General features: G+C 45.9%; 2 protein-coding genes across 9 annotated transcripts in view; one reads left to right on the forward strand and one right to left on the reverse strand.

The window, feature by feature from the left end:
- LOC147020839 (ATP-dependent clpX-like chaperone, mitochondrial) overlaps positions 1 to 8,897 on the forward strand; it is a 94,778-nt gene extending 85,881 nt beyond the window's left edge. For all 4 annotated transcript variants that reach the window (XR_015061978.1, XM_085896515.1, XM_085896514.1 and 1 more), the window contains one exon: positions 7,539 to 8,897. Coding sequence is in view for 3 of the 4 variants with exons in the window: in XM_085896515.1 (XP_085752641.1) it covers positions 7,539 to 7,623 (85 nt within the window). In the remaining variant the exon portion in view is untranslated. The remainder of the gene's footprint in view (positions 1 to 7,538) is intronic.
- Positions 8,441 to 22,283, reverse strand: part of M1AP (meiosis 1 associated protein) — a 64,664-nt gene continuing 50,821 nt past the window's right edge. For all 5 annotated transcript variants that reach the window (XM_085896520.1, XM_085896519.1, XM_085896518.1 and 2 more), the window contains 4 exons: positions 15,791 to 15,932; positions 15,381 to 15,587; positions 15,101 to 15,256; positions 8,441 to 9,050 (listed from right to left, as the gene is read on the reverse strand). In XM_085896520.1, the coding sequence (XP_085752646.1) occupies positions 8,889 to 9,050; positions 15,101 to 15,256; positions 15,381 to 15,587; positions 15,791 to 15,932 (667 nt within the window). In that variant the 3' untranslated portion in view covers positions 8,441 to 8,888. The remainder of the gene's footprint in view (positions 9,051 to 15,100; positions 15,257 to 15,380; positions 15,588 to 15,790; positions 15,933 to 22,283) is intronic.

The raw sequence follows: 22,283 nt of genomic DNA on the forward strand, positions 1-22,283 counted from the left end.
CACACACACACACACACACACACACACACACACACACACACACACACACACACACACACACACACACACTTCTGGAATTATGTATATATATATATATATATATATATATATATATATATATATATAAACTAATCGAGCCCATTACGTTTGAAATATCATGCTATACAGGAGGACTATATCGTTTTTGGTCCTATCTCTCAATGGTGAAGAATCAGTTTAAAAAATTAAATAATTATCGGATTCGGATCTTCACCAAAATCGAGTCAGCTCATCCTTGTCACACACCCAACCTGTCCACCACGTTTCATCCGGATCCATTCGCAATTTTTTGAGATATCGCGGACACGACCTGGCAGAAAGGGGTGAAAACATCACCTCATTCACCTTGGGTCGGTGCCGCTATTAATATATTATTAAAATCTCATCACCAAGACCTTCAAGCTAAAACCAAGACCTTTTGTCTGCACACCTGTCTTTTTCAAGGCCTCACCGGCAATGAGTCCGAAGGACAGGGTCTGTTACACTCGCATCGCAGGCAGGTCGGTGGTCTCTCTGTTTTCGACCATCATCGATCCTCCACCGTTGGTCCCTCTGATCTGTCATCCTTCCGACCTTCTTCCCAATGGCCTATGTACTCCACGATACACATGATCTTGCAGTAACCCCATCCTGGTGAAACTTCCAAAATCTTGGCTCACTACACACACCAACTCTCTCATTCCTCCCTTATCCCCTCTATGTAACCACTTTACAGTGGCCATGTGGTCTCGCTCTTCCCTCCACGACTTCAAACGAGCAGTCCATGTATGTATTTGAGGGGGGGGGTATGCATTCAAAGGGTAATTAGGATGTTATATTAGGTATGCCATGCTGTTCGAGTGTACCAGGATCTCGATGTAATAAGTAGCAATTCAGTGGTGATAAGTTGTCTAGTAAATGTCCATTTCTTCAAGGGGGAAATGATAATTGTCACATAATTAGATAGGGATACGGGATAGGGTAAGTGTGTCTGCGTAAACCCCTTTTAGTATTCCCTGGAGGCTGGCCGTGACGTCACAGGACAGTGCTGCGGATGGCTCCGCCCCGTGATCGCGATTGGCGGAGGGCGACGGCGGGGGGCCAATGGGGCGGCTCGATTGGAAGTGACGAGGACTTGAGGAGAAAAAGGCTCTGTTCGGAGCGAAGAAGAAGAGGAAGAAGATCGGGACAGAAAAACCGTTCTGGTGGAGGCTGTTGTGCTGGGAGCGTGCTGTTTGTTGGGCTGATTCGATCCTGGATTTGATCGTGTCTCGTGGCCTTGCTGTGCCTCGTGCCTCACCTTGGTTGGCTCTGGGGTTCTGCTGACTCGGAGTACGGGGTCGAACGGCGGGCGGACCTGCCTCCCTCTCCTGCTCGCAACTTAGCGCCAGAACTGGTTCCCTGGCGGCTGTGAGCGGACTTGGGCCAGGATCAAGAGGTCGACAGCACCACGGTGTCTCCTGCACCAGACGAGCGCAACGCCAGCTCGTCCGACGCCAATCCAGGGACTGTTGTGTCTACACCACGGGCCAGCCTGACCACCAGGACCAGCTACGGTGTGTGTGTGTGTGTGTGTGTGTGTGTGTGTGTGTGTGTGTGTGTGTGTGTGTGTGTGTGTGTGTGTGTGTGTGTGTGTGTGTGTACCTGGCGCCTTCGAGGGTTTGAGATTTGTACATCCATTGGAATTGTTTGTGTTTTCCCCACGCCCGAACCCACACCACCATCCCGTCGAATCGCCCCGGATCCCTCTTCTTGCCGAGTCTTTTTATTTCTGGTTAGAGAAATAAACATTATCAACTCGGTGAAAAAGCGACTCGTGCCACCTTCCTCGTCCCGTTTGTGGTAGAGCGATTAAAACCGCCATCTTTGGGTTATAAATAAATAAACCGCCTCCATCGTTTCGACTCATTCTACGTTAGCGGGACTGTTCAGGTCCCGTGAACGTCACATTGGTGTCAGGGTGTTGGATGTTCGAACCCCTCTAAATTATATTTGGTATCGGGAGAATATACCAGGACTAAAATCTCGCCACGAATTGGAATATCAAATTACTGCAAAAAAGCGCGCGAGCGCGGGAAAATTTTGGCGGGATTTTTCAAATGAAAATTAATTGGCGGCAAACGGGACTTCTGCACCATGGCGGATGTGCAGATGTTTGAGGAGGAAGGCCACGTGTCTGGCAGCGAGTCGGGGGAAGAAGGGAGAGACGGGGGTAGGGTTGGAACCTCCCCCATTCCGAGCGTGGACCGTGCTTCATCGCCCGTAACGGAGCCGGCAGCGCCGGAAACCGGCACGATGACGATCTGGACAATGTTGGAACGTTTAATGAGTGCAATTACAGCACAGGGGGCAAAAATGACGGCACAGGGGGCACAAATGGCAGAAATGACGGCACAAATGGAAAATCAATTCGTGACACAGAGGGCAGACACGACGGCACAGAGGGCAGAAATGACAGATCAATTGGGGGTAATGGGGCAACAGTTGGGTGCACGGATTGATTTAATGAGGGATGAATTGGGGGAAAAGATGGAGAAAATGAAAACTGAGATGCAGGAGTGTGTGGATGTTAAATTGGGAGAAATACAAAGTAAATTCGAGGATAGATTGGAGGAAACAAAGGTAGAAATTACATTGGAGGGGGAAAATATACGGAAAAAATTGGTAGATAAAATTGATGCAACGAACATTCGGGTTGATAAAGTGGATGAAAGCCTGGAACGTCATCATGCCTGTGTGGATGCTCGTATGCAGCTGCAAGTTGAAGAGTGGGGAGAGCTGAGGAAGCAAGGGATGAATTTGGCGGAGGAGGTAAAAGGATTGGAGGCTCGTTTGGACGAACAAGATAAAATTATGAGCCAAGATGAAGTCTTGGATAAAGGCATGGTAGAGCCGTCTTTTGTAAGTAGAGTGTCCGGGTTGGTTGAGGAGCAGCTACAAACTCGCGACGGAGCCTTGGAGGAGGTTGTGCGGGCCCAGAAGATCCTGCGGGAAGAGGTGAATCGGTCCATTCAACTTTGGAACAGGAGGCAAAATTGACCCATGAGACCCTCGCCACAAAACATCTTTGGCCACAGTGGGCTCCGAAATTGGATACGCAGCCACAATGGTGTTTGATCCCTGGGCTGGATTCGGACAAGGGAGAAACTGGGAAGCGGGCCACCATAAAAGTGATCCCCCTGGTAAATTTTGACGGGTCAGGGAGCCTTGAAGCTTTTCTGACGCAATTTGAGTGTATTTCCCGACTAAACAGGTGGAATGAGCGGGAACGTACAGGGAATTTGGTGGCAACGTTGCGGGGACCAGCCGCAGATGTGTTAAACGTGATCGCGGAGGGGATGTTGACCAGCTCCCACATTTGCAAGGCGTTGAGCCGTCGGTTTGGGTTCGCAGCGAACTGTGATCTGGTGCGGGCCCAGCTCCAGCACCGTAGATTAAAGCCGGGTGAGACGGTGCAGGAGCTGGCACAGGACATTTAACAATCAGTCAGGATCGCGTATCGGGACCTTACAGTGGAGGCATGGGACAGACTGGCACTAGAGAAATTTTTAGCTGCTCTTCCTGACCCTGAGGTCCGAGCGCTGGTGGAGCTACAGGATCCACCCACCGTGCACCAAGCGGCCGAGTGCGCGGCCAGGCTGGCCTCGTGGAGTCGGCCGGGTCGGGTGCCCGAGAGGCCATCAGTGACGATCCGACAGGCGGAGATTCAGGATCAGGGAGGGGGGCTGGGAGAAATTGGCATTACCCAAATGTTTCAGGAAATTTGCCACAAACTGTCAAGTTTGATAAGGGGTAATTCGGTAGTTGGTGCGCCAAAGCGGCGGGGTCCAGCCCAGCCAATAGAGCAATTCGATTATGGCCGAGGGGGTCCAGAACCGGAAGAGACATTACACAGATACCCACAGGGGCCTTTTATGGGGAGTTGTTTCCGGTGCGGGCGAAGAGGACACATGCAACGATATTGCCGGTACCCGGCGATGGAGGGACCCTCCAATAGACTTTCAAGCCTGGAGAGGATGAATCCTCCTGCTGAACCGCCAGGTCTATCCGAGTTGCCCTTTTATAGGTCGGGTCCGGAAATCACTGTCGGGGGTCGGGGAGACTAGATCGGGCTGAGCATATAGGGCCATGCACGGCTGGTGAGATTGTGGCGAAGTGCCTCCTTTGATGGAAATAGTGAATTGTGGAAAAATTGGCATGGGTTTGTAAGTTCAGCTGGGTTTTAGAGTGACAATAGGGACAGTGGGTAATTGGTAACAAAGTGGGCACGAGTGGCTGTCCAATGGCTGGTGCATGGATGGGGTGAGGAGAAGTGCTGTGTGACTTGTTTCAAGTTAGGAAGTGAAATGTATGGCGCACACATTGATTTTTTTATTGGACATGGTGTGGTAACAGGGAAGGTCATGGTCGGTGAAGTGTTAGAAATGCAGGTGTCACATGTAAGGCCGATGGGGTGGGGGAGTCATGTGGGTTTTGTGGGTGGGGATTATGTGCTTGTCCACAGGGATTGCTGAAGCTCACGGTGAGCGGGAATTGCGACCCCCTTCAAGGAGATTCACCCCTGGTGGCTAACGATGACAGTGTCAGGAGGCAACTGGGAGAGGGTCTGGTTGGGCGACCAAGGCGGGTAGGACCTTGGCGACCCAGGAAGGCCAGAGGAGCCAGTGAGACCCCTTCCAGTGTGTTGTACGGGGTGAGAGCTGATGGCTTCCAGGGGGGTGGGAATCAAAGGGAGCGGGGCGGAGAAACGTCCGGGTTGGACTTAAGCTTACCTGTGGGCATGGTTGCACCTGAGATGCCCCCATCATCTTGTGGGAACCCACCCCACGGCCATGACGGGATTCAGCCTGCATCATTAAAATGGGGACCATGACCTAGAAATGTGATGATGACCATGGTGTGAGTGTTGTGAAGATGTGTGAGTCCCACTCGATCCCGCACAACTTGACATGTGCAGCAAGGGCATGATGTCCGCATAATTTTGGGGCAAGCAAATTTGAAAATTGCCTCCCCAGGTAACGCTGGGTCTATTAGCATCCACTGGGGGACGCGGTCAAGTGTAAATATTCCGTGAATAGTGTCGTTAAGGCTTAGAGTAGGAATGTAAAGTATAAGTGTTGTGTTTTTGTGGAACCTTTTGTTTCCCCTCCCCAGATCACTGGAAGAGTGTTGGGCAAGAGCGATGATCCAGAGGATGGAGTGCAACTTCGCTCAGTGCTCTCATGTGATAAAATAAAAAGAAAAATAATAAAAAAAAAAAGAAAAAAAAAAGAATGATTGTTTAGGCGAGGAAAAGGCCATAAGGGGGTAGTACATTAAGCAGGATAGGTAAGTTAGCTGCGACTCGCTGCCCATTGTCCCTCCTACTTTATTTCGTTAGGTTAATTAGGTGTGAGTCAGTAAGTGTTAAGGCTGGTACGGTAGCGCCTGTGATATACCTTGCAGGAGCTGCGGTACCAGAGGGGGGCAGTGTTACGTTTGAGGGGGGGTATGCATTCAAAGGGTAATTAGGATGTTTAATTAGGTATGCCATGCTGTTCGAGTGTACCAGGATCTCGATGTAATAAGTAGCAATTCAGTGGTGATAAGTTGTCTAGTAAATGTCCATTTCTTCAAGGGGGAAATGATAATTGTCACGTAATTAGATAGGGATACGGGATAGGGTAAGTGTGTCTGCGTAAACCCCTTTTAGTATTCCCTGGAGGCTGGCCGTGACGTCACAGGACAGTGCTGCGGATGGCTCCGCCCCGTGATCGCGATTGGCGGAGGGCGACGGCGGAGGGCCAATGGGGCGGCTCGATTGGAAGTGACGAGGACTCGAGGATAAAAAGGCTCTGTTCGGAGCGAAGAAGAAGAGGAAGAAGATCGGGACAGAAAAACCGTTCTGGTGGAGGCTGTTGTGCTGGGAGCATGCTGTTTGTTGGGCTGATTCGATCCTGGATTTGATCGTGTCTCGTGGCCTTGCTGTGCCCCGTGCCTCACCTTGGTTGGCTCTGGGGTTCTGCTGGCTCGGAGTACGGGGTCGAACGGCGGGCGGACCTGCCTCCCTCTCCTGCTCGCAACTTGGCACCAGAACTGGTTCCCTGGCGGCTGTGAGCAGACTTTGGCCAGGACCAGGAGGTCGACAGCACCACGGTGTCTCCTGCCCCTGACGAGCGCAACGCCAGCTCGTCCGACGCCAATCCAGGGACTGTTGCGTTTACACCACGGGCCAGCCTGACCACCAGGACCAGCTATGTTTTGTGTGTGTGTGTGTGTGTGTGTGTGTGTGTGTGTGTGTGTGTGTGTGTGTGTGTGTGTGTGTGTGTGTGTGTGTGTGTGTGTGTGTGTGTGTACCTGGCGCCTTAGAGGGTTTGAGATTTGTACATCCATTGGAATTGTTTGTGTTTTCCCCACGCCCGAACCCACACCACCATCCCATCGAATCGCCCCGGATCCCTCTTCTTGCCGAGTCTTTTTATTTCTGGTTAGAGAAATAAATGTTATCAACTCAGTGAAAAGCGACTCGTGCCACTTTCCTCGTCCCGTTTGCGGTAGAGCGATTAAAACCGCCATCTTTGGGTTATAAATAAATAAACCGCCTCCATCGTTTCGGCTCATTCTACGTTAGCGGGACTGTTCAGGTCCCGTGAACCTCACAATATATATATATATATATATATATATATATATATATATATATATATATATATATATATATATATATATATATATATATATATATACATATATACATAGAGATAGAGATAGAGATAGAGATAGAGATAGAGATAGAGATAGAGATAGAGATAGAGATAGAGATAGAGATAGAATGACATCATCAGTGAAGTGGGATTCCAGCCGTAATTGGTTGAATTGAAATATTTTTGTGAAAAATCTGAAATTTCATATATCTGATCTATGACCTGATGTGAGTGAAGAATTAAATTTATGATCGATGTTCACAACTCATGCCAAGAAATTATGTGAAATAATAGGGTGCATGGATGATGTGGGAAAATGGGCCATCTTCTTCTTCTTCTTTCGGCTGCTCCCGTTAGGGGTCACCACAGCGGATCATCCGTATGATCCGCATAGTGATTTGGCACATGTTTTACTCCGGATGCCCTTCCTGACGCAACCCTGGTCGCCTCTTACGACACAGGGATATGGTACACCTATTTTAACCGGGGTATACACCGGCCCAGTATACTGGTACTCATTTCGCCGACCTCGGAAGGATGACAGGCTGAGTCAACCCCCTGGTGTATTAATTCAGTGGCCCAACGGGGATTGAACTCAGGACCTTTTGGATCCCAAGCCGCTGCCCGAACCACTGCGCCAACACCAGGCTCGGTTTATGGGCCATCATAGTAGCATATTCAGTTAATGATGGTATTTTTGTTCAGAATTAATGCGTGAGGTGAGACCATGTGCTCTACGAGTGCCATTGTAGTTTAATGCTTGTATTGTAAACACTTACAGTAACCTTGAAAAAATCGTGGTCATGTTTTTTTTTTTTTTTCCCCTTACAACTCCAGGTCTTTTTCAGGCTCAAAGGACGTTCTTGTAACTCGTGGAGAAAGTGAGAGTCTTGATCAGTGTGCAGATGCTGCAAACAGCTAACGCAGCACCTGAACCCCATGCAATCTCTTCTCTGAACATTAAGCAGTCACTTCCGCGCATCGGTACTATGAGAATTGTTGTGCCGGTACTCATTCATGCATTTTTAATGTTTAAAAAAAAAAAAACATCAAAAAATGTTTGTTAAATGTGGAGTTGGTGTCGAAATGGAATTTCCATTCGAGGATAAAATTCGAGGAAATGGAATTTCAACACCAATTCTTTGGAATGGCATTGCGAAAATCTTTTTTTGGAATGAAAGTCGAAATCGGATTGGAAGGTAAAGATTCCTTATGATTGACTTGTGCAGCTAAATTTGGTATCGGTAATTGATCTACATTTTTATTATAAGTTCAAAGTTTACCTTCGATTTAAAGTAGGACAAGTGCATTGTGTATGTCAATTGCTTTCATTTATTTGAAACAGTGAAATATTTATTACAGTTAAACGGTAAATGCAAACAAATTGAAACTGCACAGCTTAAAGGCTGCAAACAAATGGGTAGTCAAAGCAGGAAGTTTTTATGTGCTGTTGGCAGTTTATCAAAAGTTGTATCCTGCATGCCATTGTTTGTTACTGATGTGAATGAGCAGGGAAATACACTTGAAAATTTGTTGAATCATGACAAATGCCACACATTGGAATCTGAAATGACAGATAAAATTTATACCTGGTGAAGTGTGCCTTGGATTGCTTCAAAATGTCTTTTTACCTTTTTACCCACTTGGTTATTCCGTTCCTGTTTTAACTTGGGGGGAGGGGGGGAACACCTGCCTTTGTGAAATACCTTTTGCTTCTCTGTTCCTGGCATGTTTATATAATATATAATGTGCCGATTGCTATGACCTGGTGCTGCAACAAATGTGTAATATAAACATTTTGATTAAATCAATTCTGAGTAATTTAACACTAGAATGCACAAATAGAAATCCATATTGAACAACGTTACAAAGGTGTTGTGTCAGGTTCATGTTGGTATTATCCTGGTTCAACTCTCAGTGGGAAACAGGATAATCCCTTGTGGATTGAGCCACGGTTTGCAGTGACTCTACCATTGTTTCACAAAAGATGAAATGAAATGTCGTTGGCAGTTCAAGTCATACAAGTGGAAGGTTTAAGGAAAATGGTGAATGTCTACAAGTGCAATAATATGGAAAGTGAACTTTTGTCATGGTTCCAGGAATGTTGATGTTGTCTCTACCTATGTGCTTTCTGCAGCAAATGCTTCAAAGCTTAGAATTAGAGGCGCAATGCAAAAATAAAGTTTATCAGATTTCTTTCATGTTGTCTTGCGTTGTACCAGAGATAGTGCGATGTCCTTCACGGAGCTGCAGTGCCTTACGCTGGCGCTTTGCTGGAGTACCTGATGTCTGTGCTTGGAGCATGGGAGGTACAGTGGCTGTGCGTACTTGTTCACTTCTTCCTGCCTCCTAAAACCGTGCAAACAAATGAAATAAAACAGTTAAAATAGCAACATTTCATTTTCACATTGTGCTGGATTTTCTAGATGAGGATATTTGTACTTGTTAAGTGCTTTTAAATAGCTTGAGGTGTTTAGTCTGGGTTTAATTTCTGACGCAACCGAGTTGCAGAGTCAATATAATCCAAGTGTTTAGCAGGCAGGGTGCTGCAGCAATGAATGTGCCATCCATTAGATGAGACGTTACACTGAGAACCAGGCGATAATCAACGATTGGCTGATTGATGTTAAACATCCCACCGTATCTTTCAAAGGAGTAGGTGATTATCGTTAGCACCTTGGCCAAGTTCCAAATTTTCAACCTGATGTAGATTTTGTAGTTTTCCCTGCTTTGTACTCCTCCACTCCACCCTACCTTCCACTTCCATCCTCCTTCCCTCATTGCTTGATGGCTCTATCGAAGTTGAGCACACGTCTTGCTTAATCAGAGCTAAGCTCTATCCCGTCATCATTAAATGCTTGTATTTTGAAGACTGCTTGAGTTTTTGACAGGATGCTTAAATGGTTGTGATCATCAATTATTCTTATAGCTGATGGTAAGAATCTTTATCCTGGAAAATAATTTTTCAACCCTTCATACCGATGATCCTTGGAGCAGTGCATTGAAACTTGTTCCTCATTTACATGGATCGCTTGTCTTCATTATGACCATGAGCAAAGTTGGTGTATCGGCTTCCTCAGGTTTATGATGGTGTTGGAGTCTTAGGCCATATTTATAATTATTTATATTGGGGCAGAGGTGAGTGACTGGTCTTCAAGATGAGATTTTAAATTGAGTCAAAGGCTGACTTGTATTGGGTGACCAGCCAAGGACAGCAATGCTTAATTTTGGTGAAGATCCGAATCCAGATCCAGATCTGATAATTTTTTCAGTGATTTTTCACCATTGAGAGATAGGGCCAAAGATGATATCTAGCACAATATCTCAAAATATTATGGATGGATTCAGACAAAACTTGGTGGACAGGTTGGGTGTGTGACAAGGAAGAATTAATTCAATTTGACAAAGATCCCAATCTGGATTCCGATACGAGAATTATTTAGTTTTCAAGTGATTCTTCACCATTGAGAGATGGGGCCAAAAACGATATATAGCACAATATCTCAAAATTGTTGTGGATGAGTTGGTTTGGTGACAAGAACAAGCCGATTTGATTTTGGTTAACGTCCGGATTCAGGTCCATCCTATCAGTGGGATACAAAATGTAAACTATTCAGCCTGGCAGAGGTATGTGCTCTACCGAGTGCCGTTCTGTTTCACCAAGTGTCACTCAGTGATTTTTCATTTTCTCTGTCATCATATCTCCGTTCTCAGTCTCATGTTTCCCCGAGTGCTAGACCTAAGGAGCACGTGTTAAGCTGACGTGGTTCTTAGGGCACATGGGATTTATTTATTACCTCTGCCACCAAAGGTGGACGGAGGTTATGTTTTCACCCCTGTGTTGTCTGTCTGTTTGTAAGCAGGATATCTTAAAAAGTCTCATGGACAGGCCCTCACTGCTCCTATGGTTGGCAGTGAGTGTCCCGGAAGCAGCGTGGCAAAGAGTGGCATTTCGATATGTGGGACAATGTGTGCTCAGCTTGTGGGTCACCCAGATAGCTCAGATGGCAGAGCACTGGTACAGTTCACCAGTGGACCTGGGTTTGATTCCTGGTCTGTGTGCATAATTTTTCCACATCTACTGTACATATATTTGTTTCCTGTTCATTTATAATTGTAATATGGACATAAATAACAGGCACGAATAACTAATGTAACCTGTTAGATAGGGTGCTGGCAATAGAGGCTGGTCAAAATGGCAGGAAAACCTGTAATTGCTTTATTTAAACCTCGTTCAACCTTTTTTTAAATTGGATTATATATTTGATCACTGTATAACACAAATTTCCTTCATAATACTTCCAAGAACCTCCAGTTTGGTAGAGGTGTGTTCAGTTACCAAGTTTTTTTTTTGTAGAGTGCTTGCCAAGTGGCTTAAGCACTCAAGTAAGCATCATCGTTGGCCTTCTTATCTTGAGACGCGATGGGTAAGCACCGTGAGGTCACTGGTTGATGGATCAGTGTTGGCTGTGACTATAGAGTCCAATTCTAGAATGGCAGGTCTTTGTTGCAGATATTGCAGGTGAAACTAGAGGGTAGAGTGCAAAACCTCCGCCACCAATACTGCTAGGTCACTCAAGTGAACCTGATATCCTATTCATTCAATTTGACGTCAACAGTGCTCACAGAGTTATAGTTTGCAACTTTCCCTTTTACTTTTAACTTTTACATACTCAATTCATTTGTCATTACCAGATTCCTTGAGACAAATTGATTTTACGTGGGTATATCCACCTGAAGTTCCAAAATCAGCCGCAATTATAATTTTGGCATTTTTTTTGTTGGAAATCACTTATAACATGTAGAAATGCAAAAAATAAAAATAAAAAAAAAATCGAAATTTTGTTGAAAAAAAAGTTGCAAAAATTTTTTTTCTCTAACAATTTTTTTTTTTTGGGGGGGGGGGGGGGGTTGGAAATCACTTCAAACATGTAGAAATGAAAAAAAAAAAATTCAAATATTTTTTCAAAATGGCCGCCATAGCGGCCATATTGGATTTTGGACCAAGTCCAAAATCTAATTGCATGATCCTTGGATCATACCTAATCACCCCACCAAGTTTCGTCGAAATCCGTCTAGGAGTTTTTCCGTAATACTGTTCACAAACAAACAGAAAGGGGTGAAAACAGTAACCTCCAATCTTCGATGGCGGAGGTTAATTAGTAGTTGAAGTTGGCATTATTCTTGCTCTTTCCTTGTGCCGCTGTTTTTTTTCTCCTGCCAAGTTGTGTTCCGCTTCTCTTCCACAAAACGATATATATATATATATATATATATATATATATATATATATATATATATATATATATATATATATACATATATATATCAAGCATGCACTCCATTCAAAATCGTTGATAAGGAACGGCTGGCTTGTCAAGCACTAGCTAGCTGCTTGGTAACTGAACATACCTCAGTGCTTGGACAGAATTAATTTATTTATACAATTTTTATTATATTTTAATTTAATTAATTACTTGAAGTCGAGTACACCAATCGTCTGTCATAATACTTCCAAGAACTTCCGATTTTGCAGTGTTGTACCTCATTTTAAATAAAAGGCTCAATGGGGTGGTATTGTTACGAATTTGGAAGCCTTGTGCACACAGACAGCAATCCCCGCAGTTCAGTTATTTCGATAAGTATGTGTTTATAGTCAGGGTCCTGTCCTTCTGTCTAATGGGAATTTTGTGTGTGCGCTGTGAGTTATTTTATAGTCAGGTTTATTACATCGACAACAACAACAACGGCACCGTCCCTCACTCAACCTGGTCGCCATTGCCCACGTGTTTTTGGCTGAAGGCGTGGGCGGAGCCTCCATCGCCTCAGATGGAGGCTCCGCTCCAAGTAAGGGCATGGGACGTTTCCTCCAGCCAATGAGCGAAGGGCGAGCATCGCACGCGCACCCCAGCCAATGGGAGGCCAGCGTTCCGAAAGCTACTATAGAGCCTCTTCGGGAGGCGGACCTCTGAGACGCCTCGACACACCCCTCGAGACGACCGTCCAATCAGGAGGCGAGTGGGAGGAAAAAGAAATCGCTTCCACCTCAAGAGAAAGAGGGTTGGTCGTTGTTGGAGCGTCTGCAGTCTTGGTGGTGATTGGCTTCGTCTGCAGTCTTGGTGGCGATTGGCTTAGTCTGCGGTCATGGTGGCTTGGTCTCGGTCGTTGTCTGCGGCCCTTTGCGGTGGCTTCTCGTGGTAGTGGTGGCTTGGTCTCGGTCGTCGTCTGCAGCCCTTTGCGGTGACTTCTCGTGGTAGTGGCGGCCGGGCAGCCAGGAACATGGGCCCTGGACTTCGGGTCGTGGGTTTGAGTCCCACCGTGGTGGTTTGGAGTCAGTGTGACCGCACGAGGCGGAAAGGTACCCCGGCCCGGCTCTACCGAATAAAGACCTACGGGGTCCATTTTCTTTTGGGTGTGTGTGTGTGTGTGTGTGTGTCCATGTGTCCATGGGCCCCGTCTAAGTAGAATTGTTAAGTGCCTTGTACATTGTGAATTACATTTCTTATTCGTGATAACTCTGCTCTGTGTCTCCCTTCCCGATTTATTGCCTGTTGTAAAATAAACCCCTGTTAAATGTTCCATTTCGTAGCCTGTCGTTTCTTCCATTGACCCAGCACGGTGCGGGCTTGAGAAATAGTAAGGCCGTTCGTGCCGTAAATTGTTCATTTGGACCGACGGATCTTGGTAATCCCCGCTCGGTTTACACCCGGATCGGGCTCGGTAAACAGTCCGTTCCGCCCGAGGTCCGTCGAGGGTGTGGTTTTCCCCGGTAGTCAGACGGCGTGGGTACTTCGATGTATTGAAATTAGGCAATTAACCCTACCCCACGCCATCAAAATATTGGTGACCACGGTCCGCTAAGGGACCCGTGAACTCTCGGACTTATCCAAGAGTCACGACCTAAATTCCGGGTGTTCGGTGAGAGACGACTCCACTGCTCCACCTACTGGTCGTTTATCGCCACTGGACCCTGGCCCACAACAGTATGAGGGTGTTGTTCGGGACTGCTACTGGACCACTTCTATAGCACTGAACGTTTTAAAAAAAAAATTTGTTAAAATCTTTATTTTATTAAAATTGAAGTAATACTGCATGGGGTACCGTGTTTTATGAACTCTCGAGTTATTCATTTGCTGCTGTTTGTATCACCGTCGTGCAGGCTTGTGTTTCTTCCTCCCCCTTTTCACCTTGTTAATAAATACTAGCAAGTTGTTCATTCCAAGCGGGGTAGGGATGGTGACGGCAAAATACAAATGGTGTCTTTTGTCATTGGGCCAGCCAGCTGGGAGCAACGATTCACATTTGTTGTCACATCTGATGCAATTTAAATGCTCTAATTGTGACGAGGTGCTCCATTTGAAACTGTTCGATATATGTCGCTTTTTGATGCCTGGGGTCTGGAATAACATTTATATTGTTGTCAAAGCCAGTGACCAATTGCAAATTAATCGCAGGATTCCTGTTTTGATGAAACGTCTGGTCATCGGGAGTGTGCTCCATAGAATTTAGCAGACTTGGCATATTAACCCGTCAGATGGGTGGATTGGGTTTGTGCTGAAGCCCTTTAAAAGCAGATCCTTGACATGACAGGTTCACTTGGCCAATCTTAACGGCAGATTCGCAACAGTCGTGTGTTCTGAAATGCCGATTCACGCCAAATTAACCTAATAGGCGTGGAGATCCTTTTCTCCCAACACACCAGGGCATAATGAACGTCGAAGATGGACGACCGTTACGATATCTTAAAAATAAAAATCCTTTTCTCTGAGTGTGTGTGTGTGTGTGTATAACACCAATCACACCCAAACTACGAGGCTAATTGCCACCAAACTTGACACGAAGACCAATTTGTATATCCTGTTGAACATCAGCTATTTTTTTTTAATGACCATTAATAATGATGATGTCACTAAATTGAATTCTAAATGAAATTGTGCCAGTTTGTGGGTGTGGCCTCGACATCACCAGCTCTCATTGGTTTGAAGTCGCACATTATGTCACGCCTAATCCTAACCTCCCGTAAGTTTAGTTAATCTTATTGTAATTCCCATAATTTAATTTATGCTATATCCAGATCCTGGTGGAGTGATAGTGCATTATTCCTGCGGTGTTTGTGTTTGGGTGGAAAAGCTCTATGGGTGGGGTTTGAGCCCTGCTATAACCACCCCTCGGGATTGTGGAGTGTGGGGTTGAATGGTTGTTGATCTGGTCTAACCACGCCTCCCTTCCTGCCTCTCCGGGCTGGCCGCTGCCCCACTCCCACACCAGCGATTCTCCTGCCCTCAAATATTTCCCCCCTGAGCACCGCCAGGCACCCCTGCTAGTATACAATGTTCTTTTAAATGGTTTTCAATCATTATGAGACTGAACACATCAAATCAAGGCAACATTAACATCACCTGGAAAGAGATGGAAAGCTGTTGCCTCTTGTGACCACTTATGGGAATATTGCATAAAGGTAATTTGCCAAAGGCTTCCTGGAGGTGTCGATCGAGAAGACTTTTCACTTGCAGTGGGTTGTAGGTTTTCATCACTTCCAGCTGATCCAATGCATACTGGTTGATGATGTATTGTCATACATGGAAAAAGAGAAATATATTAATTCCAATGCATTTGTCAAAATCTGATCTCACAAAATTAAGTTGCACATCCTGTAGTCCCTTCACAAAACATCTTCACCTGCATGTCTCGCAGAGCATCAGGTGCGGGATCTTCAGCATGCATGGGTTGTTCACAGGGCAGCAACAGTTCCGCTGATGCGACAGCTTTGACGAGCATGGTGAGGGCACGTGAAGGCAACAACACATAGTATGCCCGTATTGGGCAGGCTTTTCTTGGAACTGCACTGATAGTCTCATAGGAAGTGAGGAGGAACTGCTGTCGCTCCTGGATCATAACAACAATTAGCCTGAATTTTGAAGCACCTTTGCAGAAATGTAACAGTATCAACCCCTGCAATGCGAGTGGTGGAATTATCCATCCACAACTTTCATGATAGAAATTTGCACCTCTTTGTCATTAAATTTCATCCATCAATTTAATCTATACAGCAGAAGTTCATGGAAGGATTTTTATCTGTATGGCCTGACCTGAAGTGTATGACAGAGTGCATGGAAGAATCGACGGTTGCTTTCCAGATCTTCCCATTCAAGTTTCCAACAACTTGTTGGTTTTACCACAAGAGGTAATCCATACAGCACGGATTCACACAGACCATCTGCTTGAAGAATCCTGCCAGAGAATGATGAAGGGTTCCCAAAGATTATAAGATCATATGCTGATGATGTCGTTGATTATCCAGTTACGTCATTACAAAAGCAAGAATATGGCTCGATTAGTTTGCAATTGTTATATCCCAAATTGTCATATTCTTATCCTACAACAGTGGAACTCCACCATTCTGTGGTGCTCTTGTTTGTGTGTTCTGAGTATTCACAGCTAAGCCACCTGTATTGTCACTTCATGCTATGCTAGCACATTCGCCTGTGCTGGGAAGGTCAGAAGAACCAGAAGATAAGCTCCCTTACCAGCCACGGTGCCAAATTGCAAAATCCCTCAACATGTTCCAATTTTAAAAATTGTCCCCAACAGCTCTTGAATTACTTACCACATGAGCAGTCGGGATAAGGATAAGGGGGAAGAAAAAGAGACCAAATGAGCACAGAAAGAGAAAGCAGAGGGTGCTAATCATCTCTGGGTTCAACGAGGCTCCCATTGAACACTGGACCAAAGCAGGCAGCCTTTATAGGTGAAGAAGAGGTGACAATCCTCGAAGAGGAATTAGATAACATTAAATGGGATATAATTGGACTGAGTAAAGCAATAGTGTAACGATAAATCATGGACACACTGGGCAATGTCAGCCTGATTGGTTAGTACGAATCCAGTGTGCAAACGCACACATGGCTTCCGCATTTGCATAAACCATAATGGCTGCTTCCGAAGCTGTCTTTTCCGTAAAGATGGTGGAGCAACAAGTCAGGCTCATGAACTAGTGCAAACAATTTGATAATCATTTAAATAGTAATAGTTCAACACACACATAAGGTACAAAACCATTGAAACCTCAGTTCTGTTCTGTTATTGCATATGGCAGCTTTGGCTGCCAGGTAGCTGTCATTTCTTGGAGCATAGCTGTGCCGCTGATGTTGTGCCCCTCCACCAGTACACTTGTATTCATTTCACTGACCTCGGAAGGGTGACAGGCTGAGTCAACCTCACCTGGTGTTGATGCAGCAGCCAACCGAGTTCAAACTCAGGACCCAAAGATCCCAAACCAGCCACCCTAACCACTAAGCCAACACCAGGTTTGAAACCTCAGTTTAGGGCAGACATAAAAACGAATATGTGTGTTACTACTACTACTACTGCTACTACTGCTACTACAACTACTACCACTACCACTACCACATCATCTCTGTGTGGTCTTAAAAGATTATGTGGAATACTTTCATCAATCTTTGCTGGCATGTGGCTGATGAGTAAAAAGGTAATTTCCTTTCTAATCAGAATATAATTTCATTTTTGGCTCCAAATTAAAACAAATTTTTGTCAGCAGGTAAACTAGGTCTGGCATCAGCTGCTGTGGTCAGCACAGGCATGTCTACTGTATTGAGAATCCTTAAGAAGGAAGGCTTCCTTGTTGGCATAAAAACCTTGTACACTTTGCGAACATGAACATGAAGCGAACAGTTATGTAATAGTAATATGACAAGCAATCCCATGAGTCCAAAGTTTGCTTTTTATTGCATTGTTTGTAGATAATTGTTTTATTTTAACATTACTAGTGTGTGCCCATATGTGCGTGGCCGTACGTGCAAAAAAAAAAAAAAAAAAAAAAAAAACTTTCAAACCTCGTGCCAGAAACAACAACCACACAGGCCGTTCCTTCGCTCTCGTGTGCCCCTACGTGCAAAAAAAAAAAATAATAACTTTCAAACTGCGTACCAGAATCAACAACCACACAGGCCGTTCCTTCACTCTCGCGTGCCCGTACGTGCGTGGCTGTACGTGCAAAAAAAAAAAATTCAAACCGAATGCCAGAAACAACAACAACCACACAGGCCGTTCCTTCGCTCAAAAAAAAAAAAACTTTCCAACCACGTGCCAGAAACAACCGCACAGGCCGTTCCTTCGCTCTCGCGTGCCCGTACGTGCGTGGCCGTACATGCAAAAAAAAATGAACTTTCAAACAACCACACCTTCGCTCTCGTAAATGACAACTGGATTGGGGCATTGTGTTTATCTATAAATGCGCATAAGAAATCGAGAAATTATTAGAATACAGTGAGTCATCACTATCCAGAATTCCGTACGTTATAACCTGTAATGGGGAACGCGCTTGAACTTGGCCATAACTTGGGAACCACTTATCCGATTAATTTCAAACCTTTTGAAAGGCAAACAAACAGAGATTGCTGGAATTATAGATAGATACTGTGGATGCAAAACGCCAAGCAACGTGTCCTGTCATTGATAACAGGATCTTTTCCCCAACGGCCACGCCTACGCAGCAACGTGTCCTGTCATTGGTAACTAAATGTAACTGTAACTACAGACCAATCAGCCTTCTCCCAATCATCAGCAAGGTGATGGAATCCATCATCGCTTCAGACATGAAATCCTTCCTCTTCTCCAATGGCTTGATTTCCAATCATCAATTTGGTTTCAGACCAGGACACTCGACCCTGGATATGCTGCTTCTGCTCTGCCAGCAATGGATGGAGGTCCTCAATGCCAGACAGGAAATCCGAGCCGTATCCCTGGACATATCACGTGCTTTTGACAGTCTGGCACCCTGCCCTACTCACCAAACTCTCTTCCCATGGTATTCAAGGCCATCTCCACTCATGGCTCGCAGACTTCCTCTCCTGTCGCAGTCAACGTGTGGCCCTAAATGGAGTTCCCTCATCCCCTCTTCCTGTCCAGGCTGGAGTTCCTCAAGGTAGAGTTCTGGGCTCTGTTCTTTTTCTGGTTTTCATCAATGATCTCTCGGACTCTCTGGAAAATCCTCTATTTCTCTTTGCCGACGACTCCACCCTCTGCCGTACCATCTGTCATCCCTCAGACCGGCAAGCAGCAGCTTCTTCGCTCACTGCAGATCTGGATAAAATCACAAACTGGTCCAACACGTGGAACATGTCTTTCAATCCAGACAAATCTCACACTCTCACTATGTCTCTTCGAAAGGACCGTTTGCAAACCCCCCCATCCACTTTCTCAACAATCCTCTGGAAGAAGTCTTTTCTTTCAAGCTTCTAGGTCTCACTATCTGCCATGACCTTTCCTGGGAAAGTCACATTTCCAACCTCGCCTCAAAAGCCAGTTGCCGACTGGGAATCCTCCGTCGTGCTAAGTCCTTCCTCGGCCCTCTCGAGCTCCTGACCACTTACAAAGCTTTTTGTCCGTAGCCTGATGGAGTACTGCTCTCCCCTCTGGGCTGGTGCTCCTGCCTCCCACCTTTCTCGGCTTCACGCTGTCGAAACCAGGGCATTTAAGATCATCGGCATCTCCCGCAATGAAGCTGAGTCTTTGGGCCTCTCACTCAATCACCGCAGGTTGGTCGGTGGTCTTTCTGTCTTCTACCGACTCCTCTCCAGCCTTGCCCCCCTGCTCTCTCTGCGATTTGTCCCCACCACATTTCCACAGGGCGCTCAAGGTCCGCCAACAACCCCCTTCTGGTAAAACTACCAAATTCACGAATCACTGCTCATCTTCACTCTTTCATTCCTTTTTTCCCGCCTTTGGAATAAACTTCCTCACTCTATTCTTTCCCATTCTTCCCTCCAGGCTTTCAAAACAGCTGTTCACCACCACCTCTTATCTTCCCCCATCCAAATCCTCGATCTTTTCTACCCCCGATAATCCACCCAAGCCCACTTCCTTCATTTCTCCTGCTTTCCTTCCTGAAAGTCCCTGAAATGTCCATCTTCTCTTCGCCATGTTCCCTGTCCCATCCCCATCCCTCTCCCTTCCACAGTTCACCTAATGTGTCTGTTCCCCACTGTTTTGTCCCTTCCACTCCCGCCCCTCTTGTCTCATGCCTCCTTGCTGTGAGTTGTGTGTTCGCTCTCATACGAGCCTCGACCAAGGTATACAAAAAAAAAAAAAAAAAGGCGCCCTTTCCCCATCGGCCACGCCGACGCAGCAATGTGTCTTGTCATTGGTTCGGTAAATAAATGGCCATAACTTGGGAACCACTTGTCCGATTAATATCAAACCTTGAAAAGGCACATGCACAGGTCTCCAGCAATATACCTGGCAAGTTTGAATTAGATCGGACCAGTGGTTGTCGAGAAACAGCAGTCTCTCACACACACACACACACACACACACACACACACACACACACACACACACACACACACACACACACACACACACACACACACACACACACACACACACACACACACACACACACACACACACACACACACACACACACACACACACACACACACACACACACTGCTGAAATTATAGATAGATGAGAATGGGAAGCAGGATCGGTAAAGGGTGTTTGATGTCGCTTGCCAGGAGCCACACACAGTGCACCCAGCCTTCCAGCCAATCAGCAGCGTATCATGACTTGTAACATGACATGACGCGTAGCATAGTTCACGCTTACTTTGTCTGGGTATTTACTGATGTGAATAATGAAAATGTTTTTGTCCAAATCAAATTTCCTTTGACCCTGCACTACCCAAGCCCTTGGCGGTCAATATGGTACCATTTTCAACTTTGTGTGACTCGTAGTTTGGGAGGAAATGTAAAACTGACACAGACATTGAATCTTATTATTATAGACGAGCCATGACGACCCATCGTTTTGCTCATGGGTTTAATCAAATGAGATCATGTTGCACTTCACAAACATATTGCATGTCATCTGTGAATCTCGATGAGGATGTAAAATGAAGTGAAACATGAAACATGAAAGTAAAACAAATACATTTTATAACATACACTTGTGGTTGTTGTTCGTGTACCATTATATATTGCTTCGAGAAATATTACTGTAATGTATATAATTTTGTGTGCCCCTTCTGTGTTCGTCACACTTTATTCTAAAGCTGTCATATAATTGGAACTCCGACATTAAAGCTCCAAGTCCTGCTTGTCTTCCTTCCTGGAAAGACTAGTTTTTAAAATGGGCATTTTTATGAGTAAACGTAAACCTTGTACGAGTAAACTTCATTTCTCAAGATATCGAAGGGGGATAACTTGGCATTTTTCATTTTTAGGGGGAGGGGAGGGGGGTGGAGGAGGGGTAACGAGGTTTCCAGGAATATTTCCGTAATTCATTCTTGGATCAGTGACATAGCCATGACAAACACTTGTGCTGCAAACGAGAGAAGAAGGAGATCATCACTCCGCTCTGACAACACAAGATTTCCAGCTTCCTTCACAAGCTCCAGCTTTACCAACATAGAGTTAAAGCTGGTGATATTGTTGCGGGGCTGGGTTTCGGTGGCGAGCACGACCGCAAGGGGGAGCAGAAGTCGGCTCCACCGAACACACCGGAATTTAGGTCGTGACCTTCGGATAAGTCCGAAAGGCACGGGCCCCGAACAGGATCATGAATCGCCAATAATTCGACCACATGGGGTAGAGTTAATTGCCAAACTTCAATATACCTAAGTACCCATGCGGCAAAGCTTACCGGGGAATTCATACCCTCGACAGGCTTCGAGCGGAATAAGCCGTTACCGTGCTCGAACCGTGTATAACCCGAGTAGATGGTTACCGAGGCCTGTCGGTCCAAATTAACAATTTACCGCTTCGCTATTTCTCAACACGCACCATGCTAAACCAATGAAAGAAACACAGAAATGAGCTGGAACATTTTAAAAAAGGGATATTTATTTATAACAATAACTGGGGAGGGGAACACAGAGCAGAGTTATCACGAATAAAGAAAGGTATCAAATTATACAAGCAATTCCTTAAACAATTCTACTTAGAGACAGGGCCCACGGACACACACACGCACACACAAATACCCAGAAAGAGATGGACCTCGAGGTCTTTATTGCTCCTTCAGCTCGGAGGGAAGACAAGCTGAGGGAAGAGAACCTGCTGGCTACCTGGCCGCGTTTGTGCGGCTCGACGTCCACACCTTCCCGGAGCACCAGTCGCCAAAGAACGGACCAGAGCAGCCAAACCCAAAGGAGGCGAGACGAGGTGATCTCCCGTGATGAGATGGTCGACCGCTTGTCGTAATGCGCCAGACGAGATGCCTCGGATGCGTGCGATGCAGTCAGCTGCAGACCCAGACAGAAGCGCGCTCGAGCAGACGGGATGCAATCCTCAATTCTCTTTCATCGTCCTTTTTGGGCGTGGTCCGCTCTCCCGTCGCCTGCTCCCATTAGGTGGACGGCGTGTTGTGGCTCCGCCTTCTTGAGAAGGACCTCCCCGGCTTTGGTCCGCGCGTCTCCCATTGGGCAGAAAATGATGCATACCCTTATTTGGCGCCAAGTCAGAACGAAATGCTTCGTGACCATATTTGGTCCGAAATCCACACCGCCTGGGATATGGAATTCCGCCCACCCACATGCCGGCGAGCGCACGAAGAATGCC

This window comes from Eptatretus burgeri, chromosome 9 (assembly GCF_056783735.1).
Source record: "Eptatretus burgeri isolate ZD-2024b chromosome 9, Ebu_testis_v1, whole genome shotgun sequence".
Taxonomy (NCBI): Eukaryota; Metazoa; Chordata; class Myxini; order Myxiniformes; family Myxinidae; genus Eptatretus; species Eptatretus burgeri.